This window comes from Kogia breviceps, chromosome 11 (assembly GCF_026419965.1).
Source record: "Kogia breviceps isolate mKogBre1 chromosome 11, mKogBre1 haplotype 1, whole genome shotgun sequence".
In the NCBI taxonomy this organism is placed as follows: domain Eukaryota; kingdom Metazoa; phylum Chordata; class Mammalia; order Artiodactyla; family Physeteridae; genus Kogia; species Kogia breviceps.
Window position 1 is genome coordinate 44138957 of NC_081320.1, and position 23377 is coordinate 44162333.

Here is a 23377-nt window from a genome sequence, read left to right on the forward strand (position 1 = left end):
TAGAGCAGGTCTGTGCCAGTAGCAGTCATGTAGCCATGAAGGTATTAGGTGTTCAGTTCAGTATGGTTTGGTAAGGGTTCAAATGAAAGTTACAGAGAGAAAAGGAAAGGCAGAACTGTTGAAAAAATTTACTTGAAAATACAAGGGGAAATTTTAGTTAATTTGAGTGTACTTAGAAAAGAATGAATAAAATCTGTTGTCATCCAATGTTTGTCTACTTTGAAAGTTTTCCTTTCTCACCTTTCTTGGTATTGTCTCCATATGCAGATGCCTTTGGAAATCACCCGGAGTTTTATCCAGAACCGGGATGGGACTTATGAGCTGTTTAAATGCCCTAAAGTAGAAGTAGAGAGCATAGCAGAAACCTATGGTCGTATAGAAAAGCAACCAGTGCTGCGACCCTTGGAACTAAAAACTTTTCTCAAAGTTGGTAAGTAAATTGGTGGTTTCAATAGCACACCTTCCTTTGAGGGTCACCTGTGTGTATTACTCTGTCCTCGACTTTGGGGCTTGACCTTGAACAAAGAAGACACATTCACACATTTTGTAAAGGCAGTCATGGGATAAGGTGTTTTGTTTCATCTGATCCAGTACTTTAAAAATAAAATTAGAGGGCGTCCCTGGTGGCGCAGTTGTTAAGAATCTGACTGCCAATGCAAGGGACATGGGTTCAAGCCCTGGCCTGGAAGATCCCACATGCCGCGGAGCAGCTAAGCCCATGTGCCACAACTACTGAGCCTGAGCTCTAGAACCCGCAAGCCACAACTATTGAGCCCATGTGCCACAACTACTGAAGCCTGCACACCTAGAGCCTGTGCTCTGCAACAAGAGAAGCCACCGCAATGAGAAGCCCACACACTGCAACAAAGAGTAGCCCCAGCTCGCCGCAACTAGAGAAAAGCCCATGCGCAGCAACGAAGACCCAACATAGACAAAAATAAATAAATTTATTTATTTATTTTAAAAAAATAAAATTAGAGAAGTAATACCTGTTCATTATACAGAAATCATAGATTTCATTATAGAGCATAAAAGAGGAGAAAAATAAAAACCACCTGTAATCCCACCCACTGTAGATGACATCATTATTAAGATTTTGGTGTATACTCTTTCAGACTTTTTTTCTTGTGCATGAAAAGGGTTTCTAGGTGCTTCCCTGGTGGCGCAGTGGTTAAGAATCTGCCTGCCAATGCAAGGGACACGGGTTCGAGCCCTGGCCCAGGAAGATCCCACATGCCGCAGAGCAACTGATCCCGTGCACCACAACTACTGAGCCTGCCCTGTAGAGCCCACAAGCCACAACTGCTGAAGCCTGTGTGCCTAGAGCCTGTGCTCTGCAACAAGAGAAGCTACTGCAATGAGAAGCCTGCGCACCGCAACGAAGAGAAGCCCCCACTCACTGCAACTAGAGAAAGCCCGTGCACAGCAACAAAGACCCAATGCAGCCAAAAATAAAAACAAACAAATAAATTAATTTTTTTTAAAAAAAGAAAAGGAAAAGCGTTTCTAAAACATGGGATCATATCTCAGCAGCTTTTTTCACTTAAAAATATATCATGAACAGCTTTCCATGTCTGTCTTCAACATTATTTTTTAAACTTTTTTTATTATTATAAAACATGTAATATAAAACTTAACATTTTAACCATTTTTAAGCATAAGGTTTTCTGGCATTAAGTATTTTTGCATTGTTGTGCAACCATCACCACCATCCATCTCCAAAACTTTTTCATCTTTCTCAACTGAAACTACCCATTAAATACTAACTCTGCATTCCTGCCTCCCCGCAGACCTGGTTGCCATTCTACTTTCTGTCTGTATGAATTTGACTGCTCAAATTAGAATCATACAATCTTTGTCCTTTTGTGACTGGCTTATTTCACTTAGCATAATCTCTTCAAGGTTCATCCACGTGTAGCATGTGACAAATTTTCTTTCCTTTCTAAGGCTGAAAAATATTTCATTATATGTATCTACTACATTTTGTGTATCATTTCATCTGTTTGGATACTTGGATTGCTTCAACCTTTTGGCTATTTTGAATACAACATTTTTAAACAGCTTCATAAAGTTCATTCATTAAGTTATCACATTCAAGTCAATCCTGAATTTAAGTTGTTTCAAACTTTTTGCTCTTATGAACAATGCTTCCTTTTATAATTAATTTCCTTTTAGACAAAGCTTTTATAGCCTTAATTATTTCCTAATTTATTTAGGATATCCTTTGGGTAAATTCTTATAAGTTAAACTGGAGGGTCAAAGTTTACGTACATTTTTAGGACTTTTGATTGTTTTTGTCACACTGCCCTCCAGAAAGATTGTAATATTTCTACAGTTTACTCCTGCTAGCCATGTATGAAAGAGTTTCTTTTTTTTATTTTTCTATTTTTTACTTTTGGCTGTGTTGGGTCTTCATTGCTGCCCATGTGCTTTCTCTAGTTGTGGAGAGCAGGGGGCTACTCTTCATTGCGGTGCACAGGCTTATCATTGCGGTGGCTTCTCTTGTTTGCGGAGCACAGGCTCTAGATGTGCGGGCTTCAGTAGTTGTGGCATGTGGGCTCAGTAGTTGTGGTGCACAGGCTTAGTCGCTCCGTGGCACGTGGGATCTTCCTGGACCAGGGATCAAACCCATGTCCCCTGCATTGGCAGGCAGATTCTTAACCACTGCATCACCAGGGAAGTCCCCAAGAGTTTCTTTTTTTAATCTTTATTGATTTGATAGAAAAAAATTGTTTTATCATTCTTTTATTTTGCATTACCCTCAAATGTTAATGAGAGTAAATTTTCATATTAGTCATTTGTATTTGATGAATTGCTTTTTCTTTGTCTATTTTTAACTTGGGTATAATAATTTAATAATAATAATGACAACTGTAACAAGCAGCACTTAATGAGCACCTACTCTGTGCCAGCTGTTATTTTAAGTTCTTTACCTAGATTAATCCATTTAATGCTCATCAGCCGACTCAGAGGTAGATTCTGTGATCCCCATTTACAGATGAATAAACTGAGGTGAAGATAGGTGCAGTAACCTGCCCAGAGTTACACAGCTAGTAAAGTGGTGGAGCTGGTCCTCAACTCCAGGCAGTTTTGGACTCCAGAGCCTTCACTCCTAGCCATGCAACACTCACCTGTCTATCCACAGACTAGGCTATAAGCACTGTCAGGGCAGTGAACTGTGTCACCAAGAAATTTAGAATTTATAATTATTTTGTCAAATTATTGTGAAATATATTTTTGGCTGCTCTTGTGAATAAGATGTTTATCATGTGTCTAACTTGTTACTGCCAATGTATGGAAAGCTCTTGATTTTTATATAATTACTATCAAATTGCCCTCCTTAATTAGAGTTCCTAGTAGTGATGATAGTTGTTTACCTGTTGTTTCTGGGAAATCAATTATATCACTTGAAAAATAATAATTTTGTTTCCTATCAAATATTTATATCTCATTGTTTTTTTCTTGTTAAATTAGCTACAACTTCAAGAGCAACAATGAATAATAGTAAAACTTAGCAGCTGAGATTTTCATTTTACTATAGTAAAACTATCGTTTTTACTATAGTAAAAACTCCTCCAGCATAGCATTTTCCAACTCTATCTTGAAGAAGAGATAGTGATAAGTATGCTGTGAAAAAAGTGTTCCATGATCTAATAAATTTGAGAAATGCTACATACTGTATTTCTTTGATTCTAAGACCCTTGACTGTAAGATGTTCAGTCAATTTTGTAATAACTTTTTTGGTGGGAAAAGAAACTTTGCCACATGAGAACTTCCCTGGTTGTATGATATACTCAGATCACAGAAAATGTTACAACTGGAGTAGGGAGGCAGTAGGGAGTAGTGTCTTAGAGTATAATGTATTGGGCTTCCCTGGTGGCGCAGTGGTTGAGAGTCCGCCTGCCGATGCAGGGGACACGGGTTCGTGCCCCGGTCCGGGAGGATCACACATGCCGCGGAGCGGCTGGGCCCGTGAGCCATGGCCGCTGAGCCTGTGCATCCGGAGCCTGTGCTCCGCAACGGGAGAGCCCACAACAGTGAGAGGTCCGCGTACCAGGGAAAAAAAAATAAAATAAATTATATATATATATATAAATTTGCATATTAAAAAGATCCTGAAATTAAAATACCTGTTTAACTTTATTTAACTTAAGTTTTCCCCAGTTTATTTAACCGGTCAACTCTTTTCAGGGGAATACCATTAGCATTTCATAGAATTTTTCTGGGAAAAGCTGCTCTGTGTTTCACTATTAAATAATGAACTATTGGTTACTGATTTCAGAAAAAATTTTTTATTATAACAGCATATCATATTTTTGGTTTATTAAGTATTTTATTAGGAACTAGAATTGATTTTTTTAATGTAGTTGTTTTTTAAATTATTTTTATTTATTTATGTATTATTTTTTGGCCTCACCACATGGCTTGCTGGAGTTCCCCAACCAGAGATTAAACCTGGGCCACAGCAGTGAAAGCACCAAATCCTAACCACTAGACCACCAGGGAACTCCCTAGAATTTAATTTTTTGAAATACCTTTTCTTTTTTTTTTTAATTTTGGGCCACACCCCACAGCACGTGGGAACTTAGTGCCCCGACCAGGGATCAAACCTGTATCCCCTGCATTGAAAGGCGGAGTCTTAACCACTGGACTGCCGGGGAAGTCCCTTGAAATACCTTTTTACCATATTTTGAGAAATCTCAAAAGATAAACTGTTTTGACCCAAGTGCAATGAAATTTATTTATTTTATTTAAGTATAATTGATTTACAATGTGAGTTTTATGAATAAATGTCTAATATTGAAGTAATCTTGCCTTTCTGGAATAAATCCTGAGTGGTTTTTTTTATTTTAATATGTATGTAGATTCTATTTGCTAATACTTTATTTAGGATTTTTTATTATTGATTCATAAGTATTAACTGCCTACAGTTTCTTTTTTGGAGGCTTTTTGGAGGTTTTGTAATAGTTATATAGAAAATGATTTTAGAAAGCTTTGGACCAAATTAAATATCTTGGAAGGGGAGGGTAAATTGGGATTTGGGGATTGACATAAACACACTACTATATTTAAAATAGATAACTAATAAGAACCTACTGTATAGCACAGGGAACTCTACTCAATTCTCTGTAATGACCTATATGGGAAAAGAACCTAAAAAAGAGTGGCTATATGTATATGTATAACTGATTCACTTTGCTGTACAGCAGAAGCTAACACAACATTGTAAATCAACTATACTGCAATAAAAATTAATTTTAAAAAATAGCTTAGGAAATATCTGTTCCTTGAATGTTTGAAAGTATTTATTCTCTTGGACCTAACCTTTACTTGCAGGCAGTTCTCTAAAAACTTGTTTAATTTCTTCTGATTTATATTTGTACTCACTGTCTCTACCTCTTCTTTAGTCAATTTTAATTTTTTTTCCCCAAAAATTCTTCTATTTTCATCCAAAATTTAAATTGTGTACATTTTTATAATTTTTGGTATAGAGTATAATCACATAACTTTTATTTTATTTTTTTTAACATCTTTATTTGAGTATAACTGTTTTACAATAGTGTGTTAGTTTCTCCTTTACAACAAAGTGAATCAGTTATACATATACATATGTTCCCATAACTCTTCCCTCTTTTGTCACCCTCCCTCCCACCCTCCCTATCCCACCCCTCTAGGTGGTCACAAAGCACAGAGGTGAACTCCCTGTGCTATGCTGCAGCTTCCCACTATAATCACATAACTTTTAAAACCTAGGTCTATAGTTATATACTCCAAGAATTTATTGTCTTTTTCAAAGAACTGGCTCTTGTATTTATCTGAATGTCTGTTTTGAACTATTTTATGCTTTTGTCTGTAAAAATTTCTCCTAACTCTTTAAAAATTTTTTCTAACATTTTCTTGGAATTTTTAAATTTTTATACCTTTTGGAATTATCAGTTAATTTTTAAAATTCATGTTTGATAATAAGAACGTTTAAGGTTCTTATTATTATTAATATCTAAATAGTCTCTAATAATAGTTTAGTTTCTCTGTGTCCCCAACACTGTATTTAAAATTTCCAGTTGGTTGAGTTGGTTTGACCTTTATATTCTTAGGTATCAACTTCTACTTTTATTATTTTGAGGTCAGAAGATGTGCCTTTTCAATTTCTATTTATTTTAGGGATTTAAAAATATTTTCTCACTAACCTAATGTATGATATTAATTTGTGCTAGCAAAGATGTTATTATTTATCCAATGTAAATTCTTGTATAGCTTTAAGACTTATACAACTTAGATAGCAGAGTTGTGATACAATTTCCTACTACAGTTATGTTTCTCTAAATGTCTTCTGATATTGCAAAAAGACTTTGAGTATTGTAATGCAATGTTTTTGGTACATCAGAGTTATTGACAGATGTCATTGTAAATATATTGTCTTAGTCCATTTGGGCTGCTATAACTGAATACCATAAACTGGCTGGCTTACAAACAACAGAAATTTATTTCTCACAGTTCTGCGGGGTGGGAAATCCAAGATCAAGGTACCAACAGATTCGATGTCTGGTGAGGGCCTGCTTCCTGGCTCAAAGACGGCCATCAGCAGTCTTCACTTTGTGTCCTCACATTACAGAAAGGGCAAGGATGTCTCTGGGGTCTAAAATAAGGGCACTCATCTCATTCATATGCCCTCATGACCTAATCACCTCCCAAAGGCCCCACCTCCAAGTACTATCACATCAGGGATTAGGTTTTCAATTTATGAATCTTGGGAGGATACAAAATTTGGGAGAAATTTTGGGAGAATGTAGATTCAGTCTATAGCAATACTTTATCAATGTAAAAATAACATTTGCCCTAAATTCATCTTTGTTCAATATTACAACAGTAACACCAGCTTTCTTTTGTTTTACATTTTTCTGATGTTTGCCATCCTTTTAACTTTTTTGTGACACTTTGTTCTTATTGAATCTCTTATCAATATTATATTGTTGGTTTTGATTTTTCTCCAATTTCAATAGTTTATCCCCTTTATTATAATTGATATAGTTGGTCTTCTGTCTCGTTTTGTTCTTCTGTTTTTTGCTAAATGGACTATGTTTTCTATGCTTAATTGTCTCCATAGTTTTGAAGGTGATACCATATGCTTATTTTTAATTCTGCTAGTATTTTACATTTTTTCAAAAGCATTCTTTAACCTGAGTTTTTCACATTTAAATCTTTGATCTTCTGAACTTTATCTTGATGTAAGTTATGAGGTAAGATTCTGCCTTTTATTTTCTTCCAGATAATTATGTAGTTGATGCACACCATTTGTTATAAGAAACACTTGTATTTCTTTTACTAATTGAAAATGCCATTTTTACCTTATCTTAAATTCCTGTTCTTTTTGGATCTTTCTGTTTTGTTTTGTTAATCTGTCTAGACATATGCCAGTACCACACTCTTTTGTTATTATGGATTTTTAATATGTTTTAGAACCATGTAGATTTAAATTCTGTTTCTTTCTAGTTTCCTTGAAACCTTGACCTTTTCTTGATAGTCTCCCTTTTAATCTCATCCAGCTGTCTTTTCCTCTTAGTCTGCGCTCTCCTTAAGATTCTTTTGGCCCTATTTTCATAAAAGCTGGGTCTTATTTTATTTAAGGATGCCAGACAGTTCCCTGAAACTTTGTTTTGGATACATACAGCAGTAATCACATTTCCCTTCCCTTGATTCTTCTTGTTGGCCGCCCCCCCCCCCTTTTTTTTCCTCATATAGTTTTTTTTTAAACTTCTTTTTCATTTCCTTTTAAAATTTGTGAACAGGGTAAGATCTGTCCAGACTCAAAGGTTTTTTTAATTAATTAATTAATTATTTTTTTATTTTGGCTGCATTGGGTCTTTGTTGCTGCACGCGGGCTTTCTCTAGTTGCGGCGAGCGGGGGCTACTCTTCATTGCAGTGTGCGGGCTTCTCATTGTGGTGGCTTCTTTATGGCGGAACACTGGCTCTAGGCACACAGACTTCAGTAGTTGTAGCACATGGACTTAAGTAGTTGTGGCACACAGGCTTAGTTGCTCCACGGCATGTGGGACCTTCCCGGACCAGGGTTTGAACCCATGTCCCCTGCATTGGCAGGCAGATTCTTAACCATTGTGCCACCAGGGGAGTCCTGTCCAGACTCAAATTTATTTTGGAATTGTACTAATCAATCTTTTTTTCTTTTTTTTCTTCAGGCAACACTTCCCCAGATCAAAAGGAGCCAACACCTTTCATCATTGAGTGGATCCCAGATATTCTTCCCCAATCCAAGATTGGCGAGCTGCGGATCAAGTTTGAGTATGGTCATCACCGCAATGGGCATGTGGCGGAGTACCAAGAACAGCGGCCCCCCCTGGACCAGCCCTTGGAACTGGCCCCTCTGACCACCATCACTTTCCCTTGAGGCAAAACAAGAGTCTTCCGCTGCTAAATTTGCACATCCCCACCCTTTGACTACTTTAAATACTAGTTAGGCACTTAGATGGCTCTGTTCCTTAGTGAACTACTCTTAGCTAAGGTGCGGTTTCTCAACACATTCAAGTGGATTTCGTTGAAGAAAAACTCTTCTTGTACATAGCCCTTTTGGTGCTGCTGTGTATAGTCGTCATTATAAATTGGGTGGTATTCCTGGCTAGTTTTTAAAGGAACAAAAAGAAAACCAGCCCACATACCTTCTCGAAGGACTCACCTTTAGAGTTTGTTTCAACCTTTTCCTAATTCTCTAAGAAGTTAGAAGCACTCGCCTTACACCAACAGTGTTGGAAAGTTAATAATACCCTGGTTAGGGCAGAATGTTGACGATCATCCTGGCAGAATTCCAGTCATGCCTTTTTATTCTCTTCTCAAAGCACAGCGTCACTAGTTTTTCCAAATTATATCTCATGTTGGCCTAATTATAAAATTATAAACCTTTCGGGAGATTTAGGTGATAGTAAAACAGGAAAAAGAGATCCAGGTGTCAAGGCAGTATTTGACATTTCAAACTAATGCTTGTAATTGCTTGTTTACTTGGTTTTTCTTTCCTTCTTTACTCTCCAAAAAGTTTAACAGGTGGTAAAATTCAATTCCTGTTTTTTAATTCATTGATCACAGAATGGAGATACTAAAAGACACAGAATGAAAGCCCTGCCTTTAAGGAGGAAAGAAGGGAATGAACGTTTCCTGTTTGCCTACTACATCCCAGGCATTTTCATTTAGATTCTCTTTTGATCATTTTTCTCATTTAGTCCTCATCATTCTTTGAGTTTAGCCATCACCCCTTCTTTTTGTTTTGTTTTGTTTGCGATATGCCGGCCTCTCACTGTTGTGGCCTCCCCGTTGCGGAGCACAGGCTCCGGACGCGCAGGCTCAGTGGCCATGGCTCACGGGCCCAGCCACTCCGCGGCATGTGGGATCTTCCCGGACCGGGGCACGAACCCGCGTCCCCTGCATCGGCAGGTGGATTCTCAACCACTGCACCACCAGGGAAGCCCATCACCCCTTCTTTTATAAATTTAAACAGTCTCTTTGAGATTAAGTATCTTGCTGGAAACAGCATTAAAAATGTTTCATTTTATTCCAAAGTGCATGTTCTTTCCACTCTGTCATGTTGCTTTATAATAGAAATTCCTTATAATTCACTGTCCTTGGGAAGACAAGAAAAGTCCTTAGGTAGGCTTTTTGTTTTGACTGCACATAACAAAAACCCAACTCTAACCAGCTCAGGCAAAAATGCGAATCAATGACTGGTTCATGGACATTAAAATAGGGCTGGACAACCATCCTGGGGTGGAGATGGGGTGTGGCTAGGCCTCAGAACCCCTGCAGCCAGGGTCCATCTGACCCATCTCCACCTCTCCTGAGGCTTCACTCTCTCTCAGCACAGAGCATCTCCTGGTAGGAATTCTGGCTCTTAATGCACCTGAAAGTATGGCTTTTACTTCCACACTAGAGCAGGACCGACTGCTCTACTCTCTCTGATCCAAAGTCCAAAATCCCCCAAAGAAAGGCTCTGCTGGGCCTAACTGGGGTGTGGGTGGGGGAGTCTGTGAGCATTTTTGGTAAAAGGGGGAGCTGTGCCCCTACAAGAGGGTGATGGGTAGGCAAATTAAGGGTTGTCTATCTACGATTGTGGAGCTAGCTTGTGTGGAGAGCTCCCAAGTGCTTCTGACAATGGGGAAAATCCTTGAGGAGAGTCCAGAGGTCCATGGAGAATTAGACCTTGTGCTGGGCTTTAAAGGACAGGAAGGTGGGGATTCCCTGGCAGTCCAGTGGTTAGGACTCCACGCTTCCGTTGCAGGGGGCATGGGTTCGATCCCTGGTCGGGGAACTAAGATCCCACAAACTGTGCTGCACGGACAAAATAAAATAAAGGAGAGGAAGGGCTTGGATAGGTATAGAGAAGAGAAATTAAAACTAGGTGAGGCAGAGTGTTTGCCTTAAAAGCAAAAACACCCAAGGAAACACAGTGGTTGGCCTATTCTGAGAAGTCTTTCAACCTGAGTACTTTGAGGACATCAGTCACAGCTTTTTGATCAAGCCAAACCTGTGAATGACAGGCAAATCCTGGCTGGGTCTAGCAGTACTTGACTCCAACCACAGGGGCCAGAAGAACCGCAGGAGCCATAAAACATATGGCTGGGGCAAATCACCCAAAGAGGCCCCCCCCACTCAAGCGCTAAGGTCTTCCACCCAGGATCACCCCAGCCCACCAACACAGTTCATCAAAATCTGAAATGGGGTTCAGAGTTACATTGACCTTTTCCACATTGATACTGTGTCTACCAGGTCAAGCATGGTCCTAGGAGTACCAGTAGGGTCGCTGCACCCACTCCCAGCATCCAGACACCTTTGGGACACCATCAGTATTGACCTCATTTCACACTTGCTCCATGCCAGAAGAGTAGCATGGTCCTAGCTACTCCCACCAGTCCGGTGCTTTTCAAACCCTGCACCCACCCATACATACTCCCATCTGTACCTCCACTGCGCACCTCCATTAGTCGTTGGAGTCTCCCAGCTCTGAGGGCTGCCCACCTGCTGCTTTCCCATGCTGCAGCCACTATTTGTGTTCTGGAGTGAGCAGTGCAAGACCCTCCAGGCCCACACAGCCTCCTGTCTACTGCACAGACAGATGGACCATCCTCAGACTGAGTGTATTGATGGGTCTGAGATGGATGGCATCTTAACTCCTCCGGGCAACATGGGAGGGGGCCCTAACATGATGGGCATCATGAGAACAGCTTGCTATTCCTACACCCAGAACACTTTGGTTCACACCTGCCTCTACCAGAACTGCTATCATCTCAACAGCTTGCTACTATTTAGAGGAGTGATAGGCCACTCAGAGACCTCCAGAAAATCTGACTCCAAGAAGCAGCCATGTAAGTGAAGTTCTGTAGGCCTGCCACCTGGCTCTCTCAAGGTACCAGATGTCATCAGCTCTGTGACTTTCTGGGCCTAGCAATTTCCGGTCACATATGTCCACCCCATCATTCACTGATTCCTGTCATGTCTGATCTGCCAATCACTTCCCTTCCCTCCAGCCCACGTGTGCATACACATGCACCCACACTAGCCCCCAGGCCTGGCCACTTACAGAATATAACCTGTATATGTCATCCAAGAAGCACTCTGCTGTCACTGCCTGGTGTCCCATGTCAGAAACAGGCCAAAATTTGCCCTCCACTAGAATTCAGAGAAATCCCACTCTATGTGCTGAAGGTGAGAGAATGGACAGGGGCTGCCCTCCTCCAGCCCTTCGAGTGAATGGACCCTCTCAGGCATAAGTCACAGACAACACAGAAAAGTCAGTCACAGAGAACAGCCCTTGTGTCTATTTTTTTGGTGAATTTTCCCAAGATGGACCTGCTTCCCCACCTCAACATACTCCTTTTTTTTTTTAATCTCCCAGATTCTGATTTCCTAGTTTTCTTCCTTCACATCTTGTGATATTTGCTGATACTCCTTATTTGATCCTCTTTTTAGACCTCCTTACAGGGAGTTCCCTGGTGGCCTAGTGGTTAGGGTTCCAGGCTTTCACTGCCGTGCCTTGCGTTCAATCCTTGGTCGCGGAACTGAGATCCCACAGGGCACATGGCTGAGCCAAAACAAAAACCAAAACCTCCTTCCTGTCCCTGCCCTCCCACCATCCAGCTCCACAAACTCCCTTCACATCTTTCTACCATCCCACCTGTATCACCAAGGGAGCAGGGTGACATGTTAACAACAGTTCTTTAGTGTGCATAGGAATCACCCAGGGATCTAGTTAGAAAGCATATTCTCATTCAGAAGTTCCAGGGTAAGGTTCAAGACTCCGCATTTGTAACATCAAGCTGAATGAAGAAAGTTGATGGACTGAAGAAATGCTGCTGGACTGCAAGCCTCACTTTGAGTTGCAGGACCTAATACCTGAGCAGGTGCTGACTCCCACCTTTCATTGGCAGTGCTAGAGGTCGGTGACACTCCACAACTAGTGGCCCTTGCATATAGCCAGGTGTTTCAAGGCAGCATATTAGCCTGGGCTGCTTTATGGCAAGCTCCTGGAAACCTGATCCAACTGATGGAGGCAGTAGCCATGTTCCTAGGAACTAGTTCCCATCCGACAGTTACAGAAGTACAAAGCCGTCCTGCTACCGTATATGTTCCCTGCCGTTTTTCGCCCTTCTCCCCAGACCACCATCTTAAGGTTCAGATTCTAACCCCTGGGTTCAGACTCCCACTCTGCTACCTGCTTATTAACGGTGCAACCTTGGGCAAATTATTTAACTCTCTGAGCCCCAGTTTCCTCATCTGGATGATGTGCAGAGTAAATAAGATAGTCTGTTAAACGCTTATTAAATACTATTACCCTTTCGTCTTGCCTATTGTTCTGCACTTCTCTCTTCTACCGTGTTTTCTTACTTATTTACTTTTGGCTGCGTTGGGTCTCCATTGCTGTGCCCAGGTTTTCTCCAGTTGTGGTACGCTGGCTTCTTACTGCAGTGGCTTATCTTGTTGCGGAGCACGGACTCTAGGTAAGGCAGGCTCAGTAGTTGTGGCTCGCAGGCTCTAGAGCGCAGGCTCAGTAGCTGTGGCGCACGGACTTAGTTGCTCTGCGGCATGTGGGATCTTCCCGGATCAGGGCTCGAACCCATGTTCCCTGCATTGGCAGGCGGAGTCCCCTGCATTGGCAGGCGGATTCTTAACCACTGCCCCACCAGGGAAGTCTCTACCGTGTTTTTCTAACTTAGCTTTGCTGCTTTTCGTCCCTCCTTAAGAGCTTTTGTACTTACACTGCCATACAGCAAGATTAAAGTAAAAGAAAGTCTGGAAGTAAATATGAAAAGGGGTACCGCTATTCCTTATCTTCATATCTTTTCCTTTATTTTCCCCCCAAATTTTATACAGCAATATAACTTATGTTGATAAGTTTGAGAAAAGGCAAGGTTTTAACCTTAAAAGAAGGGGCATAATAATAAGGCTCCCGGCGCCGAGGGCGGGGCCGGTCACGCGGCGGCCGCCTGGGCTCCGCTAGCTGATGTCAGTCACGTTCTCCTCTCGCCCGCTCCACCGCTTCCGGCGGGTTTGGTGCTTTTCTTCCACCAGGCGGCGCCGCAGGACGTTCTGTTGAGGACGTGTCTTGCGCAGCCGCATTAAACCCCCGGACACGTCACCACCTTCGCGTCTTTTCTGGAGAGCGCGGGAAGGCGAGAGCTGGAGGACGGTGACGTCACCGGGGTTCCCCGCGTGGCTCGCGGGGGCGGGGTCGGGGACGTGGCGCGCGCCGGACGGGGGCGGGGGGTGGCGCCGAGCGCTGTACCCGACAGGACTGACCGGGCCGCACCCGTCGACGATCCTCCGGCGCTGCCTCGTGACCCACTGTGGGGCCGGGGTGGGCCAGGGCGGCGGGCCGGGCTGCGGGAAAGGTGCTGACGAGGCGAACTGGGAGGGGAGGGGTGCCGGCGGCCCCACGCTAGGCCTTTCCGAGGTCGTTAGTCGGCCAGGCCTCCAGGCGTGCCCCAGGTGCCTTCAGATCCTCTCTGAGGCCGGGTACCGACTTCCTGGCACTCTCGCGCGGGCGGGGCCGATCCTGGACTCCTGCTCACGGGTCCGCCAGGGCGGCGGGGCACGTGGGGCCGGGCCGCACCCTGAGCTGCAGACCGCGCAGCTCTGCGGGGAAGGAGCAGCTGCGCCCGGGGACCCGGGCCCCTCCCGTTTTCCCGGTATTGGCCGACCCTCGCCCTGGCTGTCCTGCCAGGTGGGGAACGAGAGGGAGCGTGGGCTCTAGCCAGCCTGTTTGCCCTGAGCGAGTCGTTCGTATCTCTGTCGGTTTTCTCCTTTGCCAAATATCCACTCCACAGACTTACTAGTCTGTCTAGCACATGGTAGTCGGTCAGTCAAAATATAAAAATTGCTTTTCCACTTTTTCTCACCGGGTCCTTAGAGCCACTTTGCAGGGGCATTAATCCCAGGGTAGTCCTTAAAACAAAAGGCTTTGTGTGGTTCCCTGTACTGATTTTTAATGGACAGAAGCTTCCCTTTTCCTAGCATGAGCTCCACAGCCTGCCCAGTGGGTCTGGAGGAAAAGGCAGAGGGTCCATCCATGATCTGATGGGTTGAACCTGGGGTCTGGTCATAATTTAGGGAAGGGTATTAGGGGGATTTTCTTTGGGCCCAAGCATCTGTGATACTGCTGAAGTGAGAAGCCGCAGGATTTCCTGCTGGGAGCCCTGTCTAGGGCACACTCTGCCTTGTGGCACCCTTCAGTTGTCTTTCTCCTCTAGCTGCCCCTCCCTGGAATTTTTCATCTCATGTTACACTGCTATGGTCAAGACATGTTTCCTGGAATGGCCCGAGCCCTGGGGACAAGCTAGCCTCCAGTAGTTTATAGGAAGTTGGTCTGAGTAAACAGAATGCAAGACTATCTCCTGGAAAGAAGAAAACTAGTGTACCCTGGAGTGCTTATTTAGCATGCATAGGAGACTGTATTTGCCTTTTCACACGAGTTATCTCATTACATTCCCACAGCTGGTCGTGTGAGCTAGGTAGAATTATCCCTTTATGTAGAGGAGGAAACTGGTTCAGCAGGGTAAATGGCATGCATCACATCTTACAGCAAGAATATGGTAGACGAAGTGCTCTCAGACGCCATACTAAAGTTCCACTGCAGGACTCTGGCAAGAAAGCGGCAGTACCTAGTCAGCCCTTCTCTGGGGTATGAGAAGCTCAGGACCATCTAGAAGGTATGAGTGAAGGCATATTACAGTAAAGGCTTCCCCTCCATATCCCCTGTCTCTTGGCCACCCCTGCCATTTGTGTCAAGGCAAAACCAGCTTAAGCGATGGATCACTTAAGGGTACCCTTTAAGACTCTAGAAGCCCCCAAAGTCAGAGAAAGATCAACCCCACCCCACACACTTTGCCTTGGTCATGGATGGGTTAATGGAAGGACTCTTGTGTATCAGATTTGGGCCTTTTTTTAGCACCATCTGGCAGGAGCCACCTCTCCTGCACCTGCTCTATCTACAAACCATTGCTCATTTGCCAGTCAACGGTGCGAAGGGCAGAAATGTGCCTGTGTAAGTTAGAGTCAGTGTTACCTCCGGGGGATGGGGGTGCCTGTGTTCTCTGTATTATGTCCTGAGAATGGCAGCCCATACTCACTGCTAAGTTGTATGTGGAACTGCAAGAGACAAAAGAAGGGAAGCAAACGCAGAAGTCCCCTCTTCATTTTCTTTTCTTTTCTTTCTTTTTTTAAATTCTTGAACTTGGCTAGAGCAAAAGATAGAGAAATTCCCCAGATAAGGCAAACTAATAAGGGCCCAGGTATTTTGGAGTCATTCCTCAAAACCCAGGGCTTTGTAGGTAAATACTCCTTGGTTTTGAGCAAGGCAGATAGTTTCTGTGTTTTAGATCAAGAGAGCAGATGATCCTCATTAGTTGACCCTGGGCCACTTTAAATGGAGGGTGAGTTTGTTTTCTTCCTCTTTGCTGCCAAAGCAGTCCTTTCTATACTGTCATAGGAACTTACTGAAATGTACAAGGCATGGGCCCTCAGGTGCTTATTTGGAGAAATGTCTTCTATTTTGTCAGTGTAGCTTGTATACCTAAGTGACAGGAAATAAGTTTGCTTTCAGACCAGTAAAACCCACATGTAATGGATGAATAGCGCTCCATGAAAGTAAACCTAGAAAGTGTCTGTAAATTTGTTGCCCAAATGTTTGAGGACACTGGACACTAATCAGATGTCTGGGAGCAGTCTCAGGAAGGAAGGGCTGGAAAGTGGTTGTAATTTAGGTTAAGTTATAAAGCAGTTTGGAGAACTGAGCGGAAGGGAGTTGGCCATCCTCGGAAGTAAAGAAGTGGGCCTGGTACTGCCTGAGGAAGGGCATGTCTTGACTAAGGGGGCTTGAACACTGTGATTCCCTTGGTCAGACTGCTCCTGTAGCAGGGAAGGGGGGCCCTGCCATAAAGGAGAGAGGTAACTTTAGGTCAGTTACTTTTGTTCTGAGTCCCTGTTTACCAAGCACTCTTTAGCCCATGAGGAAAAGATCATCTAGTCAGGCTAATTCAAGCATTCTAGTCCACTGTTCCTTGCTATGCATCAGTACATAGGCGTTTGGTTTATATGCCCTGCGACCTCTGTGTGAACTTGGTTAATAGGTGTTTGAGAGGTGGGTCCCTTCACATGGGCCAGCCTGAAAGTGTAAGGCCCAGATCTGGGTCCTTGTTCAATTCAGCAAGATAAGCATTGCTAAGTGGGGATCTGCGGGAAAGAGGGTAGAAGGAAGGGGAGCAGGAGCAGGAAGCCAGCTTTGCCAAAGAAATACTACCCTTGTCTTATTGTTGACCTTCCTGTTGCAGTCACATTCAGGAAAATTATATTATCAGCATAAGGCAGAAGGTGCTAAATTCTAGATGACTGATGCAGGCATTGAGTGCTGTGGTTTCAGAGGTAGGGGAGGTTAAAGGATGGTGCCACAGAAGAATTCGGTAGGACTTGACAAATGGATACGATTTCAATAGGTGGAGATGTTGGAGGTGGAGAAGAAATACCCACTGCTTTTCAGTGAAGTTCCCCTGTAGAGCTGATGTAAAATACATGGTCATCTGATCTCTTAGCTGTTAGCCAAAGAAAAAACACTGTTGTGGCAGAAGAGGGAGTGGTAGGCTCCAGAGAAAGGGAAGGAAAATCAACTGTTCATTCAACAGTTTGTTCGTTTAACATTTATTGAGTTTCTACTATGTGCCAGCCACTGAGCTGTGTCCTAAGGATATAGAAATGAACAAAACAGACAAAAGCCCTACCTTCAAAAAGTTTACATTCTAGTTAGGAGAAAGAAAGACTATGAAAGGAAGGAAGGAAAGAAGAGAGGGAAGGAGGGAGGGAAAGAAGGAGGGTTAGATGAAGGGCTATACAGTATGTCAGATGTGCTGTGGAGAAAATTAAACCAAGGGGTGGGGAGGTTGGAGGATGTGCTGAGGTGTTTTTCTTCTAAATTTTTAATGAATTATGTGCAAGCTAATATAAAGATTAAAGTACACATAGTCTTTGATCATTTTCTGTGAGTTGGGGGAGCTGACCAAGTTGTGACTGAGGAGATAAAATTTGTCTGTAAATATGACTCACTGCCTGGGGAAAAATAAGCCACGATCTATGAATGGAGCACTTCTTCTGAAAGCCAGAAAAACCAGGTGCAATGATAGAGGAAAACAGAATTGTACCCTAAACCCCTAAATATAAACATCATGGTTCTAAGAAAATAGGTGTTGACCTCGTGAGATGTGATAGAGCTAAGCGGGGAAGAGGAAAGAGTTAAAGAAGCACCTTCTGTGCTCTTTTTCCTGCTCAGGGGGTGGGGGAGGGCAGGGGAGGAAGTCAGGTCTTGAGGCAGGGTGGCTGTGGAATCTGCAGAGCCACATGTGTTTCCTCAGGAGGTTCCCTGTTCACAGATGGGGCTGTGAGGCTGGAGATACGAAGTTGAGGAGGGATCTCAGCCTGCCCACCTTGTGTGTCACAGCACTGTTTTCTGACCAAGGCTTTCAGAGCTATAAAGTTTATCATACTCCTTCTTGGTGCCAGATGTGAAATTGGGACGAAAATATTGGCATTCTGAAAATGTTTTGATGGCTTATGAGCATGATAAGACAGAATAGTCAAGGAAGTAGAAGCTTGTGGTTGAGGAAGGAGAGATCAAAGGTAGATAGTGTGACCTACGAGTGTTAACAGATAGTACCCACTGGAACAAGCCTGAGGGGTGTACAACAGGGCCTCAAAAGTCTGCACTGACCTGCAAGTGTCAAAGTCAGTAGTCACCTCTGTTCTCTTTGAAGCTGGGGAAGTGGGTGTGGCCCGTAACTGAACTTGGCTCAGCTTACATTCCTGGCTTCACCTCTCCCCTCTTCCTCCCCCTCTGTTAATGATAAGGTTGGGGGAAAGTTAAAGGACTTCCTCTATTGGTGGGGGGGGAATGGGGATGACACTTGTGTTCTTGGCTATCTCTGTTCCTCTCTAGCTCTGGCCTTGGGCAAGTCTCTCTCCCTCTTGAAGTTCTGGCTTCCTCTTCTGTGCAAGAAGGACTTGAATTGATCCCTGTTGTTCCCTTAGACATTCTGTAAAGAGATGGGGGCCTCTTCATTTATAACCCAACCTGTTCATGTGGACAGAGGTTGGTCACTTAAAGATAATTAGGTGTCCTTCTTTTCTGAACAGTGTTTTCCCTTTTTGCTTCCTCTGTACAGAAGAGGCAATGGGTATAAGCACAAGAGAAGTTCTGTGGGGACCTGAGAAGTGGCATCTCACCCAGACACAGTAATGGGCAGTGGAGACCACCAGCTTTATAGTCTCAGTCTCTGGTTTTGAAGAATCTTCAGGTTGACCAATCATTTCTGCAGTGCCCATGAGACATGATAAATATATCCATACTCTTTGATCTAAAAATGGCAGCCCCCTCTCTCCTATATGATGTACCCATCCTGTGTCCACCCACTTCTTTCCACTCCCACTGGTACTACCCCATTTTCATCTCTTACCTCAGTCACTGCAGGTGCCTCCATGGTCTTCCTGCCTCCACTCTAAGCCTCTTCAAGTCTTCCCCGGATATGCCTGTCTCTGGTGCAGACCTGGTCATGTTACTCCCCTGCTTAAAACCCATCAGTGGCCCCTCATTGTCTTCAGATATTTATTGGCAACTAATATGTATCTACCAGTGTCTCTGAGCCCCATGGGGGACAAAATAAACATGAGACCCAGCCCCTGCCTAAGCATGACAACAAGAGCCTTGGTCACCTGGTTCTAATGTCCTCATCCACCCTCATCTCTTCCACCCCACCCTCTATTCTCCATCCACACAGCCATGTCTACTCTCTCTCTTCTACCTTTGCACATGTTGGTCTCACTGCCTGAACATTCTTTCCTTCCCCTGCTTCCCATGGCTGGCTCGTATTTACTCTTCAGGTTTTCAGCTCAAGCATCACAGTCTCTGATCGCTCTTCCCTAACTCTCTTTGTGCCACCACATTTGGAACAAGGCAGGCACACTCTGTGCAAACATCCACATACTGCCTTACTGTTAAGTGTTGGTGTTCTTGGCTCTCCACCATTTGACTGTAAACTTCTCAAAGACAGGGATCTGGGTCTTATGCACCTTTGCATTCCCAGTACCTAGCATAGTGCTTGCAACCTCAGAGGTGTTCTATAAATGTTTGTTGAATGAGTAAATGAATAAATTAATTAATGTATGAGTGCTCTGTGTAATCCGGAGCTTGCCATGACAAACCTGGAGAACAGGGCCTGGCCTATGCTCTCCTTTTAATGGATCCTCTTTTATCTTGCAGTTCTCCCAGGGAGATGGCTTATAGTGTTCAATATACAGCCTTATACTCTTATGCTGAACTGAACCGTTCGGTGCAGGTAGCAAAGTCCATGGGGCAATGGGGAATTCACAGCTGATCTTCAGAATCACAAGCAAAATTGGGCCTACCACCTTATGCTGTAATGCTTGTACCCTGAGTTTGTCAAATCTTTTTTTTTTTTTTTAACAATTTCTTTCCTTTTTTTCTTTTTATTTTTTTGGCTGCGTCGGGTCTTAGTTGCAGCACGCAGGATCTTCGTTGAGGTGTGCGGGATCTTTCGTTGTGACGCACATGCTTCTCTCTAGTTGTGGCATGTGGGCTTCAGGGCATGTGGGCTCAGCTCAGTAGTTGTGGCGTTCAGGCTTGGTTGCCCCCTGGCATGTGGGATCTTAGTTCCCCGACCAGGGATCAAACCCACATCCCCTGCATTGGAAGGCAGATTCTTTACCACTGGACCACCAGGGAAGTCCCCGAGTTTGTCAAATCTTATTGTAAATTTGGTCCAAGGCTGTTTAAGTCAGGGCCCTGGGAATTCCCTGGTAGTTCAGTGGTTGGGACTCTGTGCTTCCACTGCAGGGGGCGCAGGTTTGATCCTTGGTCGGGGAACTAAGATCCCAGAAGCCTTGAGGAACAGCCAAAAAAGAAAAAAACAACCGACAGGGCCCTGCTGCTCAGGATCCGTACATGTAACCTTCCCCAAGCCACATTCCTTGAATCAATTCATACCCCCCATGTTCCCATGTTCTTCTTTACCTGGAAGAAAATCTGCCTGTTATTAATGGAAATGGGTGATTTTCATACCTGCTTTTGAGCTCTCTTTTGCAAGCTGACAGATTTCTGAGATTCTCAAGGACACAATCTGGCAGTTTCCCATCTGTCAATTAGCTTATATTTTTCAGTGACAAACTGTGTTTCAAGCCAGGATGTCCTGACAGGAAACCTGAGAAACACAACACTCCTTCCTGCCAGTGTATTTTGTATGTATCTGTGGAAGCCAGAGTGGTGCAGTAGCTTCTGGCTGCTGCTTTCAGTCTGTGGTGTTCCTTATTCTCAATCTGGTTGGGGTTTTCCTCTGAGAATAAGCCTGTACAGAGTTAATCTCATGGTATCATTCGTGGTGATGCTGTACACTGTGTAATAGGGAGCGGGCCTGCAGTCTCCGTGGGGCCTTCTGCCCCGTGTTCCCAGCAAATTTAGCAGCACTCGCTCGATGGCAGTGTTCTGGCCCAGCACCCTCAGGGGAGGTATATGGTATGGTTCTAGATACCTGAATCCCTGCCAAGCTCAGTGTCACTGAGAATGACTTGCTTTTAGACTCACATTTGATTTGAGCAGAACCTTTCATTGATGCACGTGACATATGTCTCAAATTTCCTGCATATGAGCCAAGGAATTATAGCTAATGAAAGCTGAACGCTCTGACGCTGTTACAACTAATTAACACCCCAAAAGGTTACAGAATCTTGTGTGGATTACATTACCTAGAGTTTGAACTCTGACTATGATCTTTGTAATGTAAAAGCTATTTCCCCAAAATCTTTAAAAAGGGAGAGGCTGGAGAAAGCCATTCTTGTACATCATATTTCTGACACATAGCTAACCATGAAAATGTCCACAACTTAGAGATATACTTGTTACCTTGCAAATGGATTTAAAGAACAAAACGAAGGAGTCCAGACACATTAATGAACTGAAGGTGCCCTAACAGGGTTATTAGAGATTGAGGGCTAGAGCTGAGTGTCATGTTTGTTTTTGTCCCCAGCCCAGGGCCTCAGACAGCCATGGATACATATTAGGTGTCGATTGACAGTCACTGAATTACTAAATGGAAATTTACTGGGGCCCTCTGCTCAGCTAAACTCGACACACAAATAGACCTGCCCCGTGGGATTCTTAGCAAGAGCAGATATTTTATGAGAGCTGTCACTCCGAGTTGATTGGATAGACAAAGTGAAACCAAGGGATTGTGTTTTTAAAACCAAATACATTTACTCTGCTAAATCTTACAGCTGGGATGCTCTACTTTGAATGAAGTTGGACAAAATGACCTCTAACTTGAGGTTTGTAGGTTTAGGAAAATATAGTTGGTTTTTTTTGTTGTTTTTGTTTTCTTTTAAGACACTGAAATGAACCCAGCAGGCGAACTGGCAGGAAGTCAGACTGCGGTCCTTGCCTGAGAGGATGACACAGGCCAAAGGAGAGAAGAAAAACAACAAGGCAGCCAGAGCTAGTAAGTCGTTTTACAAAGTTTTGCAGAGCTTTCCAGGTTTTTCTGGAAAAAGGAAGAAAAGAAAGAGTAAAGGGCAGGAAGAGGATTGGTTAACAGCTGGCTACAGAAATGCTGATGAGTGGATTTGTGTATTGGTTTTGTTTTTCTAAGTCGGGGATAAGGAAAGAGGTTGTTCTTGGCTTGCCGCTGCTTGCTGGCCAGGCAGCCTTCCTGGTCTGTGTGCTGACGCTGTTGTTCCAGCCACTGGAGGAGTCCAGAGGCCTGCTGCCCTGCGTGTCTCATTGAAAAGAGGATGCAGACTGCCTTCCAAAGATGTCTAAGGCATGTGGAAGAGCAGAAAGGACAGGAGTTTTTTTAAATTTTATTCTGCTTTTAAAATGTTTATACATATTTACTTTTTTGGATTGGTAATTCATATACATGGCTCAAAACTAAAATAGTATAAAAAGGTATATAGTGAAAAGTCTCTCTCCTGTTCCTGTACCCCATCTGTCCATTTCCCCCATCTCAAATAGATAACTCTGTTACTAGGTTTTTGTTTATCCCTCTAATGATGTTTTTATGCACATACAGTCTAAAACAGGCATATACTCTTCTTTACTCCATTCTAACATAAATGGTGCCATGCTATGCATACCTCCTGCACCTTGTTGGGTTTTCCCCTGACTTAACACTTATGTCTTGGAAACATTTCCTTATAAGTGTATAGAGAACATTCGCATTTTTATTTTTATGGCTGCAGAGTTTTACATTGTATGAATGTACTATAATTTAACTGGTTCATCTGATGGACAGTTAGGTTATTTCCAGTCTTTTGGTATTACAAATGACGGCATGGACCTTAAAAACAGACGTGCCGGGCTTCCCTGGTGGCACAGTGGTTAAGAATCAGCCTGTCGATTCAGGGGACACGGGTCTGAGCCCTAGTCCGGGAAGATCCCACATACTGCGGAGCAACTAAGGCTGTGCGCCACAGCTCCTGAAGCCTGCGCACCTAGAGCCTGTGCTCCGCAACAAGAGAAGCCACTGCAAGAAGAAGCTGCGCACCGCAATGAAGAGTAGCCCCTGCTCTCTGCAACTAAAGAAAGCCCACAAGCAGCAACGAAGACCCAACGCAGGCAAAAATAATAAATTTTTAAAAAGCAAAAAAAACAAAAATACAGATGTGCCTTAAAATCCTAGTCTGATGCTTGATTTTAGGCCTTCAATGCCTCATCCATAAAATGGGGATTATTTTATATTTTTATTACCTGTCCCATAACATTATTGTGAATGATTAAATAATAAAAAACATACCTTGCAACTGGGCATATTAGAATTTAATCTTGAAAAA

At 43.4% G+C, this 23377-nt stretch overlaps 2 protein-coding genes across 7 annotated transcripts in view; both read left to right on the forward strand.

The window, feature by feature from the left end:
• Positions 1 to 8578, forward strand: part of C11H2orf42 (chromosome 11 C2orf42 homolog) — a 42346-nt gene extending 33768 nt beyond the window's left edge. For all 6 annotated transcript variants that reach the window (XM_067007445.1, XM_059079808.2, XM_067007447.1 and 3 more), the window contains 2 exons: positions 268 to 430; positions 8197 to 8578. In XM_067007445.1, the coding sequence (XP_066863546.1) occupies positions 268 to 430; positions 8197 to 8405 (372 nt within the window). In that variant the 3' untranslated portion in view covers positions 8406 to 8578. The remainder of the gene's footprint in view (positions 1 to 267; positions 431 to 8196) is intronic.
• Positions 8579 to 11183: 2605 nt separating this feature from the next.
• LOC136792080 (uncharacterized) lies at positions 11184 to 22976 on the forward strand. Its single transcript, XM_067006914.1, has 4 exons — positions 11184 to 11364; positions 13660 to 14184; positions 21933 to 22044; positions 22950 to 22976. The coding sequence occupies exons 1-3, from the start codon at positions 11184 to 11186 to the stop codon at positions 21989 to 21991; spliced, it is 765 nt and encodes a 254-aa protein (XP_066863015.1). The 3' UTR covers positions 21992 to 22044; positions 22950 to 22976.
• Positions 22977 to 23377: the final 401 nt, after the last annotated feature.